Source organism: Lycorma delicatula, chromosome 4 (assembly GCF_047948215.1).
Source record: "Lycorma delicatula isolate Av1 chromosome 4, ASM4794821v1, whole genome shotgun sequence".
In the NCBI taxonomy this organism is placed as follows: domain Eukaryota; kingdom Metazoa; phylum Arthropoda; class Insecta; order Hemiptera; family Fulgoridae; genus Lycorma; species Lycorma delicatula.
Genome location: NC_134458.1, coordinates 86,953,315 through 86,974,095, shown reverse-complemented (window position 1 = coordinate 86,974,095; position 20,781 = coordinate 86,953,315). Strand labels below are relative to the sequence as shown.

At 32.6% G+C, this 20,781-nt stretch overlaps 1 protein-coding gene across 2 annotated transcripts in view; it reads right to left on the bottom strand.

The window, feature by feature from the left end:
• Positions 1–20,781, bottom strand: part of SppL (signal peptide peptidase-like protein) — an 89,346-nt gene that overhangs the window by 45,637 nt on the left and 22,928 nt on the right. For both annotated transcript variants that reach the window (XM_075363501.1, XM_075363500.1), the window contains exons 2-5: positions 20,183–20,240; positions 14,197–14,274; positions 3,831–3,907; positions 2,094–2,213 (exon numbers count right to left, since the gene is read on the bottom strand). In XM_075363501.1, coding sequence (XP_075219616.1) covers positions 2,094–2,213; positions 3,831–3,907; positions 14,197–14,274; positions 20,183–20,208 — 301 coding nt within the window. In that variant the 5' untranslated portion in view covers positions 20,209–20,240. The remainder of the gene's footprint in view (positions 1–2,093; positions 2,214–3,830; positions 3,908–14,196; positions 14,275–20,182; positions 20,241–20,781) is intronic.

The following is a 20,781-nucleotide window of genomic DNA, read 5'->3' as shown; positions in this document are numbered from 1 at the left end:
TTTAATATCCTATGCACATTATTATAGAGCTTTAATACAATATTAAAAGGACTCTTATACAAATGTAATTAGTCTAGAAATAGGACTAGGACATTAATTTTAAAATATAAAGAGATAATAATTCTTACAAGCCGTAGTATAGGATGGCTTTATTCTTACAATTCTTTTTTTAAAAAGTTTTTCCTACCCAGGCATAGCACTCTAAAATATGCTACCATATAATACTATAAAAAGAAATATGAATAATTTACATTAGTTTTGTCTTTAAGTTATTTCGTCCAATATAAGTATTTTTGTCTAGCATTACAATTAATTCTCATCTGAAAGCATGCTCAGTTAAGGTTTAGAGCATTCAATCTCAAAGTAGGTGATAACGCCCCCTTGTGGTTGCTAGAGGCCTTAAGGGGGATGGTAGAAGGCCCACAGAAAACTGGAGACATTATGGCTGTCTAGGAAGGCGATGGCTGATTATAAAAAAAGACAAAAATTATGTTTTCCTGTTTTCAAGTAAATTTGAGCCTATATTAACAAACTTGTTAAAGCATATCAGATTCATCCTTCACAATATATAAGTGTATATAAATGTATAATATAAGTGTAATTTATATTAATCTGAAAGCTTTGTTTTTTATTATTGTACTGTTATATTGAATATGCTATTACTATTGTTGTTACATAAATATATACATACAATTGTAATTTTTTTAAAACCAATTTTAATAAAAATACTTCCAAATATGATTAAATATGTGTTTTAATTGCTCTCATTTAAAATGTAATTTTCAACTCAGAAATAGGATATTCCATGTTTAAAAACAATAATTGCAGTTACTGTTTTTTAAGAGGGCATCTTAAAAACAGAAATTGTAATTATTATTTTTAATAGATAAGTTTAAAAATTTTGGGGAAAATTTCTGATTCTCAAGGGGATGGGCGAAAAAGTTTGAGAAACAATGGTTTAGAGAAAGAATATAAAAAAGATTTTCTAATTTAAATTACAATCAAAATAGAGATCCAAAATCTGATATCTTTTCCATTACTACCATCGTTAAAGAAACGTTGTATCATAAATGTAATAACTTATGATAAGCATATTACTCGTACATTAAATCTTTTTTGTAAAAATTTAGTAAAACATTTTATTCTGTCTATTGTGATTGGTGGCTATTTCATCTCAGCTAATTTTTCAACTTGATATGCAAGCATCATCACAAACATCTTTAGCTACATTTTCACCCAAAAATATCAAAATAAGAAAAGCCAAATATTTAGATATAATTTCTCAAAAATAATTTGGGCAGTTTTTAAAAAATTTTGATAAGTTTACAGTAATGGAAAAAATAACATTTTAAACGTCATTTTAATCCCTTATGGACAATTAAATTTCTGATAACTATTGTTAAGATGCTTTTTTTGGAGTAAGATGCTCATTTATTTTGAAATATTAACTAAGGTTAATAGGCTTTACATTAAGGTCATTTTAATTTTTTCTTCAACAATCAAAAGAATAAATTAAAATATTTAAAAAATATTATCAAAATCAATTAGACTAAACTTTTATATAGCCAAATAAATGTACTCATACACTGTACAACATAGAGCTCCGTGAATTTGAGTAGTAATAGTACGCATGACATCACTGAGTATAATAACCTTCAGCAAGCAGTGCATTTGTGAAAACATGTTAGCTATTGTGTAGTTGTATTTTGTAGTATTTTTTTTAAGTGTTATGAAGTGCATAACAGATGCTTCTAACTAGTGTGTGGATTAGGATGTATGCACACATGCACATTCACACACACACACACACACACACACACACAAACAAACAAACAAAATGTGTCCACACTCTCCCATTTTACCTTTCAGCAGAATCCTGAAAGTATTCTAAATCACGCAAAACAAATTCAAGAAATAAAGAAAGAATTTGAATTCAAGAAATTCAAAGCCAAATTTCAAAAAAGTTTCACATTTAATATTAACTATTGAAAATCATGACTGGATTATAAATAATGGCTACATGGAATTAAAAATAGGTAATAAATTTTAAAAACAAAAGGAAAGAAACTTAGATACATCATAATGTTACTTACTAGCAGTACAGATGGCAAATAACATTTGCATGGAATCAAAGAAGAAAAACATGACAAGAAGCGAGATTGATGCACCCAAAGGGAGACATAATGCTTGCATTGTATCTAGTGTTTGTACGTCTATAAAAAACAAAATTAAATCAACATACTTTTTACTACATTACTAATAAAAAAAAATAAAAGAATCAATACTTCTAATATAAATTTATTTCAGATGAATAAAGATAATTATTCATGAACAAAAATCAAGTCACACAGATGTGATTGACACTTCTTTGCATTTATACTACAACTATATAAACTGTTCACCTCCATTTATAACGTATTTTTTAATAACCCGAGTATGACCACTCATTTTCACCAATTTTATGGTCAAAACAAAAAATGATCAATGAAAGCAAACAGAAAGTATTTTTTGATAATGTGTAGTAGCTGTGCGATATTTTCATAGCATAAACAGTTTAGTGTAATGTTTAGTTACTTTAAAACGTTAAATAAGGTTTGGCTTTTTTCTCACATTAATTAACCATCTGGCAATCCGTGAAATGACAATGTGCAATATTATGCACAACAAAAATAAGAGATAATACATTTATCTAAAAAGTAATACATTTATTTATAAAATAATAGTTTTACTTTTGTTCATTTTATGATTGTAGTAGTTTAAAATACCAATGTTTTACAGAGGGATTCCTACAGATTGCTCATCTAACACTGTACAAAATTAATTGTTTAAAAATTCCAGATAATTTCTCCCCATGACACTGTTCTAGTATGAAAGAGCCCATTTCAGCTGTTATGTTAATTATAGCTGTTTTTAATTTTTACAAATTCATAACATTTTTCTGTTAAGTTTTGTTTTTAATTATAAAAGATGATGTTTTTTGTTTTTCATACTTTATTACATCAATTTTCTGAGAATTAAATTCTCTATAAGTCTTGATAATAGAATTTTTGCATTTAGTAGTCATTTAACAAAGTTATTGTACTTCAAACCTAAAAAAGTTTGTTTTTGTCAAAGAATCTTTCTGTTTTACATTAGATATCATGAAAACTACAGAAGATATAGGGGACCTATTTTATTAGATTTTTCAGTTAAAAAACAAAAAAAAAATACATAAGAAATTATCACGTCTACTCATTATATAACACCTTAAAAATTTCAGTATGACCTCATTTTACCAGAGACATTGAAATCCAGGCAACATTTTTCGCTTCCCATAACTCAATAACAAAGCATTTTTGGATAAATGTTTGCATGAACTTTTTTCCTTATTTCAAACTCTAGAATCAGTACTCAAATTATTTCCCTTTCCTACTGAATCACTCTATAAAAGATCAAAGGAATAATATTACAAAATTAATTTTAATTTGATGTTATTTGTACGTAAAAATATAAACTACATTGAAGGTAGTACATTTTGTTTCTTTAATAATTTGTAGTACTGCTTACATAATTAGTAAGTTTTATTATATTATGCATTTTTCTCACAATATACAGCTGTAAAAACATTTCATGGAAAGTGCAGTTTATGATTCAAGATTTGGAAAAATACCACATCAAGATGTTAAAACCAGTTCTCAACATGCCTTGAAGCACTTAAGATAGAAATTACAAAAAAACTAAGAAAATAACTAAATTTATTATCCAACAATGATAGCCAGCAGAAAGACTATACAATAACAAACATATTTAAGTAAATATGATAAAGTATTCTATGTAATAAAAATAATTACCACTTAGTAATCCTTTGGCACGCTCTTTCTCCCGCTCTTTTTCTCGCTCTCTTGCTTCTTGTTCCATGTTCAATGACCTGTACATTATTACATAACAAATTATTACAAAACACCTGTACAAAACACAATACAATGAAAATAAAAAAAATAAAATAAAAAATAAGAGAAAGGTAGTTATTCAACAAATGTGTATTTTTTGCAGTGATAAACTTTGATAGGGACTGCGATGTCCGGATCGCAGTGGCACTGCGATCCGGACATCGCAGTCCCTCGATAGACGGCCCATACCCCAGCATAACATTTCACATTGTCCTCCTTGATTTCAATGGAGCAAGAATGGCAACCACCTTAACTCCTGGCTAGTTCTCTAAGATCTTGTCGTCATGGGCCGGGAGTAGGACCGTCGCCTTCTGCGTCGACCCAAACACAGGCCTAAGTGCAACCACTCTAACTGGTACAGGGGGGCCTACTTCCTTCTGAATCATCGTGGCAATCTCGCTAGCCGTAGCGTCGACATCCAGGTCTTTCACGTCATGGGCGACCATCTTGCCACCGTACGGTCTATCCTCCACCACGGCAGAACCCAGCCGTCTCTTCACATCGTCCCGTGTCGTCGGAGAGTCCAAGACAAGTAATTCAAACGTATGAGATCTGCACCGTTTATCTGAGAGGATATCACCTGCTAGATCAGATCCCATGCCTCCTTTGACTTGCTTCAGGAACTCAGCATGAGGCACGCCGGCCTTCTTCACAGTAATAATTGACGAAGCCGGTCACCTGGGACGCCCGCCTTCTTGGTTCGCCACCAACAAGAAAAAGTGGACACCTATCCTCAGACTTGCCGACCCACCGAATCAGGTACTCCACCACTTTGCGGGCTGTATCTCCAAATCTATCGTCCGGTGCGTAGAACACGAGCTTGCTCCTCTCTACAGCTCGGACCCGATGTAAACCACGAACCAAGTGGCGTATCACCATCTTCTTCATTGACAACCACAGCAAAGGAGGTGCAGGAGTCAGCCTCATCTTCAGGGTAGAAAATATCAGTCGTTCTCTTATCACGGAAAGACAGTACCACTGGGAATCCTCTCAGCCAGATTCAACCGCCTGCCAATCCCCGGGGCGTCCTAGCATACTGACCTCCAGCCCAATGTCCCCTTGACAACAGGAAAACACGACACCTCCAACAACCACAGTGGGAAGCCTATACATGACATCCAACCTGGTAAACAAGTCCGCAGGCCAATTGAAATTGACAACACCCTCCAATTCACCAATATCTCCAGAAGCTAGCACCGTCTCTACCTTGTCCCTGACCACAGACCTGTGTAGCCTTCGGCCATCCTCAGAATCCTATCAGCACCCGGATCGTAACCAGCGTAGGGGCCCTCCGTCTGGGTTTGAACATCCACAACATTTCCGACATCGGCTACAGAGCCACTTACCTTTGCGGCTGCAACAAGCTCATGTTCCCGTCTCACAACGCCATCGCCAAACTACGGACCATCGGTATCGAGAAACAGTCCGTCTTACAAATAGACAACAGGCAATCCACAACCTCGAGCAATCGATCGCCCATCTCTGACGGCCGTCGGACCCTCAGTAACTGGACTACCCGATTCTCACAGTTTCTTTACCGGGGGTCGAAGCGAAACTTGTGAAGCACCTTCAACCATTTGTGTTCCAATCAGAGCCGTCGTCTGACTCTGACATCGGCAGCGAAAAGGCAGTCCTACGGTTCGAATTTTCTTGGAGGTCCGTCTTTTCATGACTCTCAGGGTACGGTTGTTCCTCTTACAGCTCCGCATCACGGCACTGTGACAACCGCACATCAGTACCTTCTGCCCTCCGGGAAGCCGCCATCACGTCCCGCAACATACTAATCACTTCAGGCACAGAATTACTCACAGCCTGCGATCCAACTCCCCGGCCTTCAGGAACAACTGGGTTGCTCTTGTCCCCCACAGAAAGTGTACTTTCCAGACTCCACTGCACCTCATCCAGGTCAGCCTCCATCTTCTCCAACACCAATCCCTCATGCAAATGTGTGGTGGATTTTTCAAGTGGACCGGATTTTGTGTAGAACTTTTCATTTTCGTCCCACAAGGACCGGCGAACTTGAGGACCACCCCGGCAGACCGCATGCATACCGGGATTAGGGCTAAATACAACTGGGCGCACCCTGGTTCCCAGAGGGATCGTTCAGGGCTCACTAAAGTACGGCCATTCACCCATCAGCACTATAGCTCCCACCTTGAGTTTACAGTTGCAGATAGGAAGATGCCGCAACAGCAACGTGAACAGTGTTGAAAGGAAGGTTAAGTACTGTACTCATGTAGTGTTGCCAGTGTCCTATGTACATACAAATTACGTCCAGCAGCCCCTGGGCTAGGCCCGTGGGCCTAGCCCAGGGGCTGTTGAACCTATGTTTGATTATCCCTCAATGATTTTTTGAATGAAGTACCAGGACCCTGCGGATGGAAAAAGTGTATTCAATATTTCTCTTCATTTTTATGTATTTTGACTTCAATGACTTCGCCTAACCACCGCTTGCCGTCATATATGGAGAAGACATAATTTTTGCATTTTGGCAAAAATGTAAAAATTATGGTAAACCTATAAAGCAATCAGAAACATTAATGTCCTTGTGTACCAATACTAACGTAAATGTTTCTGATTCAGAGGTCGCCTGGACTTTCAGAATACATTTCTGACTTATTGGAATGTAACTGTGAAAGGATCTTATTTCTGGGACTGTTGTGATTACCTGATAACGAGAACTGAAGAACTCTTCAGTCTCTTGAACATCTTTATTAGAGCAGAAAATAAATGTTATGTTTTTAATATTGTCTTTGCAATAATTATACACTTCAGAAGGTGTAACAATTTGATTGTTGACTGTCCTTTGAAGGCTTGCGTTAGTCACATCCCTTTTTACAGTTCCCCCAATACCATCCATCACACCATATATCACTACCATTCTCAATAAAAAGAAAATTCCAAACAAGATCATTTTACCCAATTAATAAAATAATAATTTTAATCATCACAATAATCTCAGTAACCAATATTGCAAGAACATTTGAAGGGCCTTTAAAAAAACTTATGTTTAAATCAATATACGAAAATCAAATCCATTAAACTCCTCTTAATTGACCTGCCAAGACCGTCTAATATCTCACTACGATGAAACTTTGGTTCACTACTATGAATATGTCTATTAATTCAAATTATCTCAGGGCTATTCCTGACAATACATTTTTCACCCAGAATTAATATAGCATTCAAAAGAATTGTACATATTATATTATAAAGTAAATTATGGATGAATAATTCAAAATATCCATGCAAAGGCGCAAAAATATTCTTTATTTTAATTTTCATACACACAGGACGAGGAATATACTACGGATCATTTAAACTAAAAAAAACATGAATATCAGTATCAATAATTATACTGTCACTAATGGCTACAGCATTTATGGGATACGTTACCTTGAGGACAGATATCATTTTGAGGATCAACAGTAATTACAAATTTAATTTCAGCTATCCCCTATATAGGAGAGATAATTGTTCAATGAATCTGAGGGGGTTTTGCAGTAGATAACCCCACCTTAAATCGATTCTTCACATTTCACTTTATTATACCATTTATACTATCAATAATGGTAATAATACACCTAATCTTCCTACATGAATCAGGGTCATCAAATCCCTAGGAATAAAAAATAATATTGACAAAATTCCATTCCATCCTTACTTTACAACCAAGGTCATCAATAATAATAATAATATTTATAATAATAATTAATATGAACCCATTCCTTACAACAGATCCAAAAAAATGTACACCTGCTAACCCATTAAGAACCCCCACACATTCAACGAATGATACTTTCTATTCGCATATGCAAATTTTTGTTCAATCCCTAGAAAATTAGGAGGTGTAGTAGCACTCATTATATCAATCATAATTATTATATCACTACCATTCTCAATAAAAAGAAAATTCCAAACAAGTTCATTTTACCCAATTAATAAAATAATATTTTGAACACTAACAAATACATGCATTCTGCTTACATGAATTGGAGCACGGCCAGTTTAAGAGCCATACATCTTAACAGGACAAATTTTAACAACAATTTACTTCTCATTCTTCATTATTAACCCACTAACAATTAAATTATGAGATAAAATATAAGTTAATAAGCTTTAAGCAATATAACTTGAAATTATATAAAAGTATAATATACTATTAACTTTTTCAAAATACCTTAAAATAATGAAAAATAAAAAACCTTTCCTTTTCCATGGTATGAGGCAAAAAAATGCCATTCAGCTGCAATTTCAAAAATCTTCTTGATGGTAGCACAAATTGATAAAATTATTTTGTTTTTGTACTGGACTGAAGAGCCATCAGAAAAATGAGAAATGGATATACCGTAGTATAAGTTTTCGACCAGTGATATGACTGGACTTCATCCTGTATCACAAAAGGAAAATTTTGAGAGAAATCTCCCATTACAATACATTCACCCTCCAACAAGTTTTCCTTTTTAAAGTTGAGGAAATTAGCTTGTTTCTTTGCAACATAATGATGCCTTTTTATATTACTTAAATCTTCACTAAGTTTATCCAAGTTCTCTTGAAATAAAAGAATTGAGTAGTTCACAATGGTCAACAGAAACCTAACTGTTTGAAGATAATTTCAGAATCAAAATCATCCCAGCTTTCTTGCAATAATCTGAGCACTTCATTAGTGGCTGGACATTTTTCACACTGTGACAACATGCATATTTCATTTTCTATATCACATACCATGGGTGAAGGAGAATTTTATAATCAAATTTCATTTTTAGAGCAGATAACATGAGTTTTACATTTTTGTGGGTAACACACAGAGTGAGTACCTGACCCACCAGCTAGAACACAAAATTTAGGTCTTCAATCAGCAAATTTTGAAAAACTAAATTTTAAATTATGTTTTTCTTTGAAAGCTGTGTACAATTATTTTAAGTTACATATGATAAGCATTTTTTGAATATTAATTTTCTTCCCATCAGCTTGTCTTACAGAGACACAATCCTTCTTGCTTGGCATCATTTGGCTGGGCTCATTCTGGTAAAAATCTTGGACACATTTAATAACATTTTTATCAATTACGTGACTGGGTTTCTTTTTGCCAATTTGTGGCAAAATGCAACTTGTTTTAACTAATTGTTTGGATTGATTGCTAAATACTCACTACACTAAACTCATTTTGAATTTTTTAAATGCTCCAGCTGCTTGGTAATAAACTTAAAATATTCATTTTTTCCAGGATTGATATAACTGTTTTCATTTTATCCTTTATTTGAATGATTTATTCTTCATATTCCCTACCTAAATCGGCATAATTTTGTGGTACTTCACTGGTTTTTTCTGTAGAAATATTTAAATCAAAGGAAACATTTAATTTACTGATAACTGACGCGGCTATTTTTTAAAATTGCTCAAACATTTTTGAACCTTAACGGGGAAACCCCAAATGCTGAACAAGATTTATTCACCGCCTCAACTATAACACATTCAGGCTCAAATATATTTTGACATTCCAGTTCGCTTTCTGTATCAACTTATGGTTTTTGTATTTTGTTTAAGCATTTTATACACAGTGCTCTGCCTTGAATTAATTTTACATTTGGATTGCTTGTTGAAAATGTCAAAGATATTTCTTGAAGAGGTTTCTTAACCAACATACTGTGATTTCATAAAAGCATCAGCGGAATTCCATTCTGCTGATGCTTTTTATGGAATCTCGATTGGGGGTTGAATTACTGTACCATGCGTATCCTTTACAAAGGTGTCAGTGAGGCTATTATGCTATATGCTGCACCTGTCTGGGCTCATTGCTTGGCTTTTAGGTTTTACATAGACATTTTGCTGCAAGTCCAGCGACTCTCTTGGTGGCTGTTATAGGCAGTTATAGAACATTCTTGTGGGATACAGTCTATGTTGTAGCCGGGGTCAAACCAATAGATATCTTAGCTAATGAGCATAAGGAACATTATATTTCCAAGGTAAATAACCTATGGACGTCAGAATGAAAGCAGGAGATTGAAGACTGGGGCCTTGCATCTTGGCAGGTCAGGTGGGAACAATTCCCCACAGGTTGCTACATGCATGGTATTTTCCTATAGTGTCTGGTTTAGGTGCGATTAGATGGGTTTTCCCCAATCGGTATATCACACAGTTTCTCTCCAGGCATGGTGCCTTTCAGGCAAGTTTGGCTAGGTTTCATTTGGTGGATTTAAGTCAACATCTGGATTGTGGGACTGATGATAAAGTGGACCATGTCCCCAATGTCTGTCCCCGATATGAGGTCGAACGTTCACAAGCTGTTAGAGAAATTGAGAGAATAAATTCCTTTCTGGATCTCCGTATTAACTGGATGATCCACAAGGAGCGGTCTATAGTGGCTGGTTTTCTTCGTGCCCTTGTAATGTGTAGGTCTGCAGAGGGACTTTTTCTTATTGAGGTATTTGATCATGGTAGGATCCTGGGTTGCTAGGGTTCCGGCCTAGGCAATGGATTTGTAAGAGGTAGGCACATTGGCATTGTGCCACAGTTATATTGGTAACGTTTGTGATTCAATTTGGGGCTCCCACTGGCAGGGTTGGCCGTGCTGCCAGGGTATGTGGCCCATGCGACTAGGGGCATGGCTTCGTCCCCACTAGTGGCGGTCCCTGATTGTAACTCGGTAATGCTGCACAAGGCTCTCCATGATGGAACTGGGCGGGAGTGCGGGGTTTGTACCCAGCTCTTGCGTGGACCAAAATGAGGTTACATTCCCCTTGTTAGGTGACCTAAGTTGGTCAACTTATTGGGTGTAGGTCTGAATTTCTATGTTGCATAAAACATAATTTTGATTGGAATTTGACTTACAAATTGTAAGTCAATTGTACAAATTGTAATTGTACATTTGATTGTACAATTTGACTTACAACTCGTTTGTTTTCTGAGGCATTCACAATCACGAACAGTGTTGTCAAATTTAGACTAGGCGCGGGGTCTGTGCTTCTGCGGTCTCAGTTAGTTAGTTTGAGGGAATCATGTTAGGTTGAATGTGAAGATGTTCATTTGAGGCCTATGTGAAGGCAAAATTTGATTTGTATTTTACTGATATAAATGTCTGCTGAGGTATTTACATTGGTGGCATCCCGACCGAGGCCTGGCTGATGACTGTGAGATGTAATCAGTTAGAGGGTCTAAAGATGACCTCCACTAAAGCCCCTCAGGGCTCGGAATGAAGGGGGTGGTGTGGTGACCAGTAACATCACAAAGTGGGTGTCTTCCCCTTTGGGATTGGGATGCCTACAATTAATTTTAAATTTGGATTGCTTGTTGAAAGTGTTAAAGATGTTTCTTGAAGAGGTTTCTTAACCAGTTTAGTGTGACAGCTAAATGGGTCAGAGCAAACTTTCCCATTAAAATAAAAATATTTATTTAAATATTAGGTTTTATGAAAAGTATAGATATTTTTTGTTTCAGTACATCCACTTTTAAAGATATCAATGTCATCTTCTGTTCAGTAAACTCTAAAATATTGTGCTGAATCTATTGTAAGTCAATTTGTGACATCCTGTTTCAGTGTGAATGCCACGTGAACAATCCATAATCCATCTTTATAAAATGCAAGGGTTCTTACAATAACAATACAGTTAGTATAAATTATAAAACTACCAATTGCACCTCAATTTGCCTTATCCCAGTTTCTCTACAGCAAAAATAATTATTTCTCTAATTAATAGAATTAAAAATAAAAGATATCACATAAAAGAGTTCACTACTAATAAAATTACTTTATAAACAGGTGTACATTACCTAACCACAGTATTAACACTAGTAACAATACAACATATCACATTGAAATCAAAACAGTAACCGAACCTTCTGCAATGTTTACACTCAGGATTACGCAAACATTCATGTCCATGCATGTCAACTCCTTCAATAGTTTCATATCAAACATGGAACACCAATCTACACAATGTGCACCACAGGTCTTTCTGATGGTAAGCTCTACTCCTCCATGGTTAATTGACAACATTAATATTGAACTAACCATCCCTGGAGTTGTAAAAAAAGAAGAAGAAATTCCAGAATTCCTCTTGCAGACAACCTTGGAGTAAATTGGCACACAATATTATGGATTCCACTGGATTTCACAAATAGATCAGTTGAAGGTAATAAGGGGAATGCTAGAGCTGTCTTCTATGACCAAACAGCTGACACAGAATTTGTGCTACCATCAGGATCTACCTGAAGTACCGATGCTGAACTGCTCGCAATTAATGGTGCGCTTGCTTACACTCACACATCCCCGTGAGTGATATCTGCATTTTTACTGACTCTAGATCAGCCCTACAAATAATACAAAAACAGAGGCCAACAAGATTCCATTTTCGCACTGAGGAAATTCATAAAATACTAGGGAGATTATATGGGAAGAATATCACATTCCAGTGGATACATAGTTACTATAATGTTCCTGGCAATCAAAGAGCTGATAACCTGGCCAACCATGCAGCAAAACTTCAACCTGCCCCCAGAGATAAACATCTCTTGGTGAGTGGCTGCATGAAGTTAGAAGTTAATTTGTGGATACCTGGATAGCACGGTGGAGGGTCAGTACATCAGGACGTTTCCTTTTTAAATTTCAGAGGGAGCCTTTCAAAATATCACTGTAAATGGTGCATGTTCAACTGCAACGTTTGCTGCTCGCATGAGATCTGCTCACATTGTCACCCAGGCCTGTCTGAATAGGTTTCACTTAGTGGTCTCCTTACTGTTTGGCTTGTGACAAAGAAGATGAAACCATTGAACACATCCTCCTTAATTGTAAATCAAGTAACTCCACAACAAATAGACTGAAGACTTATATGTAAATCAAATAACTCTGCAAGAGATAGACTGAAGACTTATATGAGTGCGACTCCCTCAGAGTTTGAACAGATTTTGACAGACAGAAGGTATTGGAAGTTGGCAGAGGAGGTTTATAGGAAACATCGAGCCATCGGAGTGCTCTGGAAGCTCATATTAAGAAGTAAGTAAAGTGATAAGATAATGTATAACTAATAATTTTTCAATTACAAACCAAATAAAATTTTAAAACTATAACTTTTTAAAATGGAAGAAATTATGACTGTAAGAAGACAAAAGGTTTCAAATGATACACAGGCCAAGGGGAAAAAGTATGCAAAAACTAACGGTTTATCTGAAGACAGATCAAAATGAAGAGCAGCCAGCACAATATCTGCTGAATAAATATTTATAAAAATTAGATTATTCAGATTCATAAATAATTATACATTATAGCTTACTCTGGAAAGAAAAAATATATTATAGTACATATTATTTAGATACATTACATGAAGATTTGACAATGATAAAATTTTGATTCCTTAAGAGAATCTTTTAATATTATAAATAAATTGGTGGAAAGATATTTGAATGTGTCAGAAATTTTCAGAATGCCAATGCAAGAGTAAACTCATTTCTTCCAAGCCAAGTGCTGCAACAAGTTACAGGAAAACAGTTTTGTTGTCTGGTTTGGTAGAAGTGGATCACTAATTTTTAAGAATAAGGAAGTTTTTTTACAACAAAGGTAGCATATTTCCAAACCAACAAATAAGTCAGAACTTTTAATTTACTAAATACTGGTTTATTTAAAAATCAAAACAGTATTGTTTAATATTGGAGATAAAATCAATTTGATCATCCACCAATTATTATCTATTAAGGCAATGGCATAACATTAACAATGTTTTATGACTGATGTTGCTGTAAAAATATAACAAAATAAAACAAAAATGTAAGGAAAGTATACTATCAGTAAAATGAGCCATTCATTTATCCTATTTTATAGTCTTGGTGATCATAATTATTAAAAAACAAATTCAACAACCAAAAAATTATACTTATTAATCTAATCTATAGAAAATACTTTTGGTTTTAAAATCATACAACACATTAAAAGTTAAAATGTTAGTCTTACCTTAAAAAGATTCATATAATATTCTGAAAAATCACATGAATGAGCAGTTAGCCACATAAATTTTACTTTCAGCTCCAATACAGTAAGTAAAAAAAAAGTTACAATAATAAATAGTTTGATCTTTTCTGAATTGGAAACAATAAAATGGTGACGTTAAATACTGCATTACATTAAAAATCAAGTAAGATCATTAAAAATTAAATTTCAAATGCTATATGAAATTATAAAAATTACAAATTAAAAATTATACCAGATTTAAATTAATAAAATCATTGAAAAACCTTAATACATGCAGATTAAAAGAGTGAAGAATAAGAAACTTACCTGAAACTTCCATAGACAATTAGGAGGATAGAAATGAGAAAGGTAGAAACGCGTGAAGAATCCATGATGGAATAAGCCCTGAAACAATGTCAAACATCAAAAAAATTAATTTCAAATTTTAGAAAATACTAAGGCATATTTACAATTCACATTATAACTATAACATATAAGGACAATAAATATAGGTAGGCAGGAGGTTGCCTTACCTTTGTCTCATCCTCACATTGGTCACCCCATCAGTCGACCAATTTTTCCTCTACTGCTCCTCATTATTGTGTTAAAAATAATTCTTTAATGATCTGCAATTTTATTATTTACTTAACCTTTATGCTTTAAGAATGTATCCCACCCAAAATGTTTAATACAAATTTTAAAAAAAATATTCATAATTTAGCAACATTTTAATTCAAAATCTATATTTTAGTAATTAAGACTGTTTAATTCTCCATTTTTGTTTTATGTACTCACTTATAGCATTTTTTGTCCATTTTTAAACTCATAAATTTAGCCATATCATGAGCTTTGAAATAAAACCTCTTATTGCCATTTTCTTTTGCAGTTATAAACATATAACAGTGAAAGCTGACACTGCCAGATACAATAAAAACCTATTTGAATAGAGAGATTTTCTATATGGTCATACTCTTTATAACACAACAAAAAAAATGTATACTTTTTTAATGACATTTCATTTTAAAATATTCATTTCTGTATAACTATTTAAATTTATAACAGTTGTGCAATGTAATTACTCCATACAGTTTCTTTTTTATACTCTTTCAAACTTCATAATGTAATAAAGATAAAGTGTAGAGATTACATAATTACTACAAATATATACTTATACATAAATATACAAAAGAAATGACACCATTTATTTTGACTGGTTTATATTTTTTGCTTAAAACATTAAACAATATTTTTTCACATTCAGATATACCTTTATAGCGAAAACAAATTTTTTATGTTGTGAAATATTCAAGTATATAGCCTACAAACATTTTTCAGTTGCCGTTTAACAGTGAATTGGTTGGGCATTTTTATGTATTGCTATTCATTAAGTTTGCTTATTACAACCAAGTATATTTTCCAGTTAATATATCCACTGTTATTTCATTTTTTTTTTTTTTGTTGTTGCATGCAATGGGCAATGTCAGATAAGAGTTCAGATGTTCAAAAACAAGCATAAGAAATTATTTATAATATGCACTGCTATCTTAAAGAATTTTTACCCTCTAAACCTTTAGCTACTTCAAACCTACAGCAAATGAGGCAATTAAATAAATTTTTATTTGGACCCATGAAGTTACTGTGGTCACATGTTCACTGTGAACAGTGAAGAAGGTTTATTTATATGCTGTGTCGTGAAACAGTACAGCAGATAAAAATATGAATTCAGCACATCTGAGTTATATCTCAATAGTTTAGGCTGAATCATTTTGTCACACCCACATGCAAATATAATTATTGTTTTACATGAATAATAATGTACTGTAAGCTATTACTTGTTTGGTGCCATTTTATGCCAATGATAAGCAATCAAAAATTTTGTTGGTTCTTTGTTATTGATGTTTAATAATGATAACATCATTTGTAACGCTCCATACCATTATTCAGTTCAGTGAAATAAAGTATTTCAGTCTGTGTTATCGTGTTACTCAATATGGTACAATACAGTTTATAGTTCATTTTTATAACAGTTTTATTTTCATTAATTCTAATTTACCCTGAGTTTTTGTAACAGTCAGGTTTTGACAATGAAAGATTCTGTCATGAAACAGAAACTGGGAAACCCCTTATGTAGGTCTGAAAAAAAAATCAGCTATATATGTATAAAACCTTAAAATAAGATAACCCAACTGCAGTCAGAGAAATTGCACAGAAAGCAAGTAGTGCAACAGGCATTAGCAAAAGAACAATTTTTAATATTATAAACAAACACAAAATTGATGGTAAAAAATAAATCTTTTATGACCAGAAAAAATAATGCTTTATTGATTGAATACAGATATTACTTCATGGCGTAGGGAATATTTAAGAGAAATAAGCGATTTTGTGAAGAGGGTAAGACAATTTATTATCTAGATGAAACCTGAGTTAAAGCAAGACATATACAGGAAAAGATATGGGTGGATAAAAAAATAAAGAGTGCAAAGACATTTTTATGAAAGGTTTGTCAATGGATGAAAATGCCACCTGGAGAAGGTAAACAATTAATAGTAATGGAAGTAAAAATGGGTTTTTGAACAGTAGTTTAAGAGTTTCTTAATCCAGATCTTCCCAAGAGTATCGTGATGAAATGAATGATGACAATTTTATGCAGCAGTTTAAAACGTTTTTCAAAATTGTTGCTGAAGGACCCGTCATAGTAATGGATCATGTACCATTGTCTGAAAACTGTAAAAAAAACTGAAATGCTTTGACCTGAAAATCAGAAATTCCCAAATGGTTCAAACTGAAGAAAAACACATACACCAAAGACACATTAGAACTTTGGACATGTTATATACATACACCAAGTAGAACTTATAATATTAGTAAAATTAGTTAAACGAAAATATATTCATTATAAAGTAGGTGAAATAACAAAATTAAAAAATTGTGTTGGGTTGTCTTCCTCCATACCATTGCAATTTTAACCTGACAGAAATGATATGGGCACAAGTCAAAGACTACATTGGGAGTAATAACACAACATTTAAGTTAAGCGATGTAAAAAATCTATTGATAGGTGTTAATAGAGTGGATGCAAATGCTTGGAAAAAATTATATTCAACGTGTAAACAAGAAAAACAGGCATGGGAAGCAGACAGTTTGTGTGAAAATATTATTGTGATAAATTTGGGAAACGATGACAATAGTTCAACAGACTGCAGCTTATCGGGTATTTAAATACAATGAGGTAAGAAATATTTTTTTTCTGTTTTACTTGATAAAATTTTAATATAGCAGTAACTTATTTAATTAAAATCTTTATTTTTGAGATAAAATATATAATTTTATTACAATTTTCTAAATTTTTTTATAACAAGTTATTTTTCTTCATTATTATGTTAAAAGTAAAGAGAAGTGTTTTTTCTCATATGGATTGTGCAAAATTAAATTAGAATCAACATACTGTTATGTTTTGGTATGCTGCATGCTTTCATGAAACAAATTATAGAAGCAAATTGAAAAGTTGTTGCTAGCATTACCAACTGGTCCATCATTTGAACCTCCTCAGAAAAAATTACACATAAAAATGTTCTGGAATTAGATGATTTAATTAAAGACATTATTTGGTGTTCAGTTCCAGAGTTTTATGACCGAGGTCATACTTATTGAATTTTTGTGACCTTCATAAGAAACATAAATATCAATTCTGAGTGTTAAAATATATTCTTGAGGCTCTAAGACCTCCAACGCTGTTGATTTAAAAATATTTCAGGTTTAAATACTGATGATGCAATAATGGAGGAAAGTTCTGTTAGAAAGAAGAGATGTTGTTGCTGTAAGAGTTAAAATTCTTCAGAAAAAAAATTCAGTAAAAAGAGAACAATATCCTTGACCTGGATGAAACTTGAGTAAATCAAAATCATCACAGAAATAATATATTATGGCAAAATAATAAAAGTTTCATTTTAAGCATAAGTACTTTATTTCTTATTGTAACTGTATGATTTTTCTTTTGTCTTTTATGTAGTAAAGATGCTGTTCTTTAAAATAAAATAATTATTCAGCCTTACATGAACAATATTATTTGTTAAAATTAAATAATTATGACATAACAGTGTACCGCTTGAAACACTGACTGCATCTAAGAGGAATAAATCATCATGTATTTGAGTAATTTAATCAATATAATTGTGTGTATATACACACACATACACACACACACACACACACACACACACACACACACACACACACACACACACACACACACACACACACACACACACACACACACACACACACACACACACACACACACACACACACACACACACACACACACACACACACACACACACACACACACACACACACACACACACACACACACACACACACACGGGTACATATATGTACAATTTAAATAATTAATTATACTTTGCACAGAAGAAAATTTTCTTATTCTTCTATTATTTATTAAGATAAATAAAAAATCATTAATTAAAGGAGGACACTAATAGAAAAATTAAAAGTCTGAATGAAAGGCCACTTCAGATACAAAATATCTTCAACCACAAGCAACAAGGTTATCTGACTTATTGAAAGATTTCTACATCATATATTTGTTTGTATTACAACAAACAATGTGTATAAAATACATATTTTATTTTTCAAAAAAAAATAAAATGCTTCAGAAGAATACGCAGGCTAGAAATAGACCCACCTATATTAACATACTTACTATAGTTAAACATCTCACTTATTTTATTTTTTAATTAAAATTGTAATTTGATATTTGTTTGGCCATGTTGCTCTTGGCTACTCAAAATGTTCTATAAGTATACTATTCTCTCTTCCTTTTGATGAAAGTGATAAATTCAATACAACAAATTTTATTTTGAAGGTCACACCTCTTCCTCTCATTGAAGACCCTCCAAACCGATCCTGGTTACTCCCCTCATCACAATGCTTGCTGTTGATCATAAGTAGATTTGAATTATGGTTTGTAACTGCTTTACTTTTTGCGCTCAAAAAGTTTGATCAATCCACATAAATAAATGTTTAATTTTGGCCATTAATGTTTTATGAACAAACTAGCTCAAATTCTATGTTTTTAAAGCCAATATTTCAGGAAAGCATCTCTAAGATAGGAGATGTATTTTTAACTAACAAAAATTTAAAATCTAATTTAAATTATATTTAATTTAATTAAAAATTTAATTTTATTTAAAACTTAATAAAATTAAAAATTTAACTTACTTTATTATAGTTATAAATACAATTTTTTTTTTTTTTTTTTTTTCAAGCTAACTTCATTTGAAGTACAATACATTTTGTTTTGTCAAAAACAGTAATAACATAACAGAAAACCTGAAATGAAAATGGTATTTTAAGCTTGTAATCTAATAGTTAATGTTAAGTATCACTAGGGTGACGTATATAAATATACCACAATGTATATAAACGGATTTTCCTCAAATGAGATTTGAACAGCTCTTCTTAATTCTTCATCGTCTGAGGAAAATGTTTCTTCTCAATCATTTATGTATAAACTTCACAGATGATGAAGTTTGATATTGAAATTATATAATTATACTAAATAATTTATTTATATACTTTTCTAATTTATTTTTATAATATTATTACACTGAAATTAATACTATTTTGTAAAAATGACATTATCAACAAAAGTTTTATTTTTCTACTGTCCTGATTGATGAATTAAAAATAAATTGGTTACCTAATTATCCCAAATATTTATTATCAAGTGCAGCAGTTATTACTGGTAGTTACCAAAGAGTTCATAATTTAAAATAGATTACAAATATTTATAACTACTGATTAACTTATAAAATTCATTTGTAAAAATATTACGTAATTCTTAAGTAACTTAATTTTTGTTTCCTGATGAATTAATTCAACACAGAAACTTGCAAAGTATGTACACAGGAATATAGAAATATACATTTTGTTGCATAACAAAAATTCTATGCCTGACTGGGATTAGAACCAAGGGTCTCCGGGTGAAAGGCTAAGATGCTACCACTCTTCCACAGAGGTTGGCAAATTGTTTAAATTAAAATATTTAATTTAATATATATATATATATATATATATACACACACACACACACACACACACAACACACAATATGGTATGTATGTGAGTGCATTTGTATGCATGTACTAAATTTTAACAAAACCTGTAATTCAGACAAAATGCTTATCTAATGGTAACATAATACAATTAAATCTAGTTCCGACACAGATTGGGTGTGAACTAATAGATACAAAATATGAATTAGATAGAGATATTAAAAAAAATTATTTACCATTGGTAATCCACAGGCGTAGCCATGTCTATGGATATTCTTCAGGTACACACGGAACCTGTATAAATTAAGAAAATAGATTAAAAACCAGTAATGAGCAAAATATAAACATGTACATCAACTCTACAAAAAATTCAGAGTTATTTATCAAGTATTACATTCTTTAAGAACCAACACATATTTAATAAATTTCGACTATTTTAAAGATGAATACTCATAAAAACCAAAAATTAAGACAAATAGCCTCTGGGACAAAATGTTCTCCAAAGAATAATATATATAATAATTTGCATCTATCCTGATGCAAATCCTTGCATCATGTTCGTTTCTATCATCCCCAATCTCCAACTAAACTTTTGAGTTCCTGATAAAATCAATTTCCTTTTAGATGATCTGTAAGTTTTATTCTTTTCTTATCTCTCTTAGTTGATCCTTCTAGCCTTGACCTTTCAATCAATCTTTCTCCTCATGTTACAAGTCACTTTTAGCTTTCCTACTCTGATCATTGTGATTAAGCTTCTACTCTTATTTACTCCCATCATTACTTCTTCATTTTTCATTCTTGTCTGTCAACTTAATTTTCTCCAATCTTTTCCAAT